General features: G+C 43.2%; 1 protein-coding gene across 1 annotated transcript in view; it reads right to left on the bottom strand.

Annotated features, from left to right (window-relative positions):
- Window positions 1-1352: 1352 nt before the first annotated feature.
- lyl1 (LYL1 basic helix-loop-helix family member) overlaps window positions 1353-5150 on the bottom strand; it is a 13892-nt gene continuing 10094 nt past the window's right edge. The window contains exons 3-4 of the mRNA XM_063196019.1: window positions 5083-5150; window positions 1353-3919 (exon numbers count right to left, since the gene is read on the bottom strand). The exon at window positions 5083-5150 is cut by the window's right edge and continues 27 nt beyond it. Of these exons, the coding sequence (XP_063052089.1) occupies window positions 3183-3919; window positions 5083-5150 (805 nt within the window). The 3' untranslated portion in view covers window positions 1353-3182. The remainder of the gene's footprint in view (window positions 3920-5082) is intronic.

The following is a 5150-nucleotide window of genomic DNA, read 5'->3' as shown; positions in this document are numbered from 1 at the left end:
TAAATGCGCTTATAATGCGCTATAGATATAGATATAGATAAAGTGTTACCGAACCTTCTTAAACAATTATGCCCAAGAGTGATAAGAGGCACTTCACAAAGCTCATACCAGCAGCCGCATCTGACATATAGATCATATAGATTCCCAACATTTTACAACTTGGGGACCACTTGAAATTTTCTCAAATGTTCGGGCCCACCTCTGACCCAATAAAGAATAAAACTCAAATAAATCAACAACAAACAAACAAATATGATTTTGATTTTTAGAAAATTATTTCCAGGCCCACTCTGAATAGGGCCCACCAGTGGGCCCCGGCCCACAGTTTGAGAATCACTGTTATAGTTGACAAACGCAAGGCTACAAGAAATGCTGAACACTCTGAGAACTCCACATTTCATAGAAAGGCTTGAGCTGCTTAGTCACCATGATTGATATGACAGCCTGATCTCCAAAAATTCTGTGCTCCTGGACACGGATGTTAAGGACACAAAATCCGTGTCCAGGAGCACGGATTTTGCCAAAATTCCGTGCTCCTGGACACGGAATTGTTTTCCGTGCTCCTGGACACGGAATTGTTTTCCGTGGTGGGCACACGGAAGTGCTTTCTATGGGCTATTACCACAGCACTGTGTTAACTCTATCATTAGAAAATACATACCAAATGCTAATCCTAAACAAAATAATGCTATAGCAATTGAAGTTGTGCCCTGACCAAAACATTCCCTAACCTTAACCTGTCATTAAAGACATATTTTTGATAAATACTTTTTCCAGTTGCTAGGCTGTGAAATTTATATAATGAATGAAAGAAAACTAGCTGTGCCCAGACCAAAGCAATCCCTAACCCTAACCTGTCAGTAAGAAATGTTTTTTTTTTTTTTTTAGAAATAATATAATAATAAAAAATAATAAAATATTTGAAATTAGAAAAATCCTGAGAAAACACAAGACCGTGGAAACATAGAGCTGTGGGAGTATAGAGAGAGCACTTCTGTGTGTCCATCACGGAAAATAATTCCGTGTCCAGGAGCACGGAATTTTGGCAAAATCTGTGCTCCTGGACACGGATTTTGTGTCCTTAACATCCGTGTCCAGGAGCACAGAATTTTTGGAGATCATGTTGCAACTTGGATGTGATCGTCTATAAACCTGGCTGAGCACTTCAAAGTAAAGACAAGGCAAAAAAAAAAGATTTTCAGTGCTCTGCAAGCCAGCTACAAGAGCACTCTAAAGAGCACATATTCAAATATTTACAACCACGTTAACAAGACACATTATTATGTAGTTTACTTTTCCTTGGCCTACTTTAAAGGTAACCTCTGAGGAATCCACATGACTGACAACATTGCTTAGTGCATCCCATGCATCATTTCTCTGTTCATCAACTCCTTGTTTATTGAGGGTATGGTATAACATTTAAAATTAATGCAGCGAGATCACAGAGAAACTTTCTTTCTACCCCTGTACCACAGTGCATCGTTGCAGTATGACAATCTTTTATGACAAACATATTCATGCTACTAATTTGATGCAAAACCTTAAAGGGACCATATTATACTCTTTTTGAACACGTTTATAGCTATTGTTATGGTCATGAAGTTCTTAAATGTGCACTGTGTAGGATGGTGGCCAGAGTATTGCAACTATGCTGCTCAATGAAACTGTGCTGCCTATTGCCAAATTTGTTATTTTCATGAATTACTAAATAATGAACTAATGTACAAGTATGACCAAAGTATAGTACGTTTTGCCGCAAATTCAAAATGGCGTACATGGAGGAGATCCACTTTTTCTTTTTCTTTTTTTAATGTTTTTTTAGGGGATTTTATGCCTTTATTTGACAGGACAGTTGAAGATGGTGACAAGAAGCGAATGGGACAGAGACAGGGGAGGATCAGGAAATGACCCCAGGCCGGACTGAACGGCTCCTGTGGTCCCTGTGGGTGGGCATGCAAGCCCAAATGTGGGGGGCTTAGCGCGCTACGCCACAGCGATCCACAAGATCCACCTTTTCACATGTGAAAAGTGCAATTTTCCCAGTCACGATGAATATATAAAATTTGATGGTGGTGGTAAGTACTCATGAAAAAGGTAACATTTGCAAATGGGCAGCATGAATTCTGGAAATAAACGGCTGATGAAATATGACATAGTGCACCTGTAACATACCATTTAGGGATTGTTTTTTAACACATGTCATAGTGAGCCTACCACTGTTAGCATAATTCAGCTCATTGAAATCATAGGCTCTATATATTTGGTATTGTTCAACAATGTTTCTCTATACATGTATACTGAATACTTGTTCATCCACCTGTTTCAATTATAGGCCTAGAAGCATAATACTATACCTGACCAAAATTATTACTTCTTTTTTGGGTGCTGTGAGTGACACAGATCCAAATACAAAACATGTGAAAAGTGTTTTCATATAATATGGCCCCTTTAAAAATCCATGTGTCATGTGGTTCTATTCGTATCTCTAATGCAATAAAACATTGCCCTTTCTGGCCCTCATGAATAAAGATGCACAAAACATAGATGTAAACTAGATGACCACTATTCTTAGGCTACATATCAAATATCAACAAGTTTGTGTAACACTTGAGCACAAAACACAAAAAAATCACAACTGTGTGTTTGCAGGTAATGTCCATGACTCTGTGGTGTCTGAACAATGTTTCTGTCCATCGCCATGTTTGTATTTGTCAGTTTGGCTTCTCCACAGCAGTCCATTTTGGGATCAAGAGAAAACTCAAAGGAATGAAAGTTTGAAAGAAATCGTGTCTGACTGAAATTTTACAGTGTGAGCTGTCAATCGCCATCTTGGTTCACCAAGCGACCGCCTGCCTGGTGGACAAGACGTGCCTGGAGGTCGGCAGAGGTCACCGCCATCTGGCGTCTTGGTGTCCAAAGCAACCACCTCCGTCCCCGGTGACAAGATGCGCCTGCCGTCTTGAGAAATCGTCAGAGGCAGTGGCGGAACAATGCTCAACAGGGCCCCAGTGCAAGACACTTGTAGGGCCCCTCCATACGGCTTGCTAAGGTCAGAATACGACAGGGCCCTCAAGACCAATACAGGAGGGCCCTGCCCCCCTGGGGCAAATGCCCTGCTTGCCCTCCCCCCATAGCCCCGCCCCTGGTCAGAGGTCAGAGGTCAGGGGTCAGGGGGTCAAAGGTCACCGCTGGAGGCCGGAGATGGCCACCGTCCGGACCTGCTGCTGCTTCACCTTCTCCGTCATCATGCCCCCCCCGGCTGCCTTCAGTCCTGAGCTCCTGCCCCCCCCAAGGCTCTCCTCACTGTCCGTGTCGCCATAGCAACTCGAGCCACCAGGCGACGACGACCCCCCCAAGGCCATCAGAGCGTCCGCGTCTCGCTCTCGCTCCATGCAGCGCGTGACGGCCAGAGTGGTCCGCATCAGGGCCTGGGAGAGGGGCATGCTGGGTAGTGGGGGATGGGAGGAGGAGAGCGCCTGGCCACGGAGGAGGTGGAGGTGGTGGTGGCGCTTAGCTCCCCTGTGAGTAGTCTTTCTGCCTCTTTTCTGTCCCTCCTGCTTCTCACGCCCACCTCCCTCCTCCTCGTCCTCCTCTCCTCCATCTTCCTCCTCCTCCTCCTCCTCTAGCCTGTCCTCCTCCTCCTCTTCCTCCTTCTCCTCCTCCTCCTCCTCCTCACCAAACACTTCCCCTGGCTGCAGCGAGGAGGCCTTGTCGCTGGCCTGGTCGTTCAGCAGCTTGACCAGGAAGTTGATGTACTTCATGGCGAGTCGCAGGATCTCGTTCTTGCTGAGCTTCTTGTCGGGCGGGTGCGTGGGGATGAGCTTGCGCAGCTCCGAGAAGGCGCCGTTTACGTTCTGCTGACGCCAGCGCTCACGGCTGTTGGTGAAGACGCGCCGCGCAATCTTCTGCGGAGGACCCGCTGGAACATGGGAACACAACGACAATACATTACATTATATCACATCACATTACATCACATTACATTACATGACATTACATTACATTACATCACATTACATTACATTACATTACAATATAATACATTACATTACACTACAATACATTACATTACACTACACAACACTGCATTACATTACACTACACTACACTACACTACACTACATTACATTACATTACATTACATTACATCTCATTTCATTTCATTTCATTACACTACGCTACATTACACTACACTACATTACATTACATTACACTACATTACATTACACTACATTACACTACACTACATTACATTACATTACATTACATTACATTACATTACACTACACTACACTACACTACACTACACTACATTACATTACATTACACTTTGCTGATGCTTTTATCATGGGAACACATGCACACGGAGGAACACACGGATACACACAAAGCAAAGAGTTAAAGGGACACTGTGCAGGAAATGGTCAAAAAAGGTACTGCAACTATGCTGCTCATTGAAACTGGGTTGCCTATTGCCAAATTTGATATTTTCATGAAAGTTTACGAAGTTATACACAAATATTTCCTAGTATGGCCGAAGTGCAGTCATTTTTGCAGCTAAAAATGGCTATTTCTGGAAATTCAAAATGCCAGACCATGGAGGAGATCCCCCTTTTCATGTACGCGTATGAAAAGTGCAATTTTCCCAGTCATAATGAATACTTAGAATTTGACGGTGGTGGTAAGTATTCATGAAAAAGGTAACATTAGTGAATGAGCAGCATGAATTCTGGAAATAAACAACTAAAAATCTCACACAGTGCACCTTTACTAATGTCTTCATGCACATATTGCACATGTACGTACTGTACAGTACATAACCTGTTCATGTACATAAAATTACCATTTGCACACGGAGGAGCACACACGCAAATAAGTAGTTTGGATGGTGCACTGACGTCTGCATGTACACTGTAAAGGTACATACATGTACGTACATGTACATGAAATTATTGTCATTAAATTATTATTAAAGTATTGTGCATGTGTACACAGAATTTGTACGCACAAAGTCATTCACTTACACAGCCAATGCAAGCACGCACGCACACATTCACACACTATTCCACAATATGTACGTACTCTCCGGTATCTCCATTTCAAAGTGTGTGGAAGGTCTCCGCTTGAGGCGGCTGTTGCCAAAGATCCCG

This window comes from Engraulis encrasicolus, chromosome 1 (assembly GCF_034702125.1).
Source record: "Engraulis encrasicolus isolate BLACKSEA-1 chromosome 1, IST_EnEncr_1.0, whole genome shotgun sequence".
In the NCBI taxonomy this organism is placed as follows: Eukaryota; Metazoa; Chordata; class Actinopteri; order Clupeiformes; family Engraulidae; genus Engraulis; species Engraulis encrasicolus.
The sequence above is the reverse complement of the archived record's forward strand: the minus strand, read 5'-3'. Positions and strand labels throughout refer to the sequence as shown.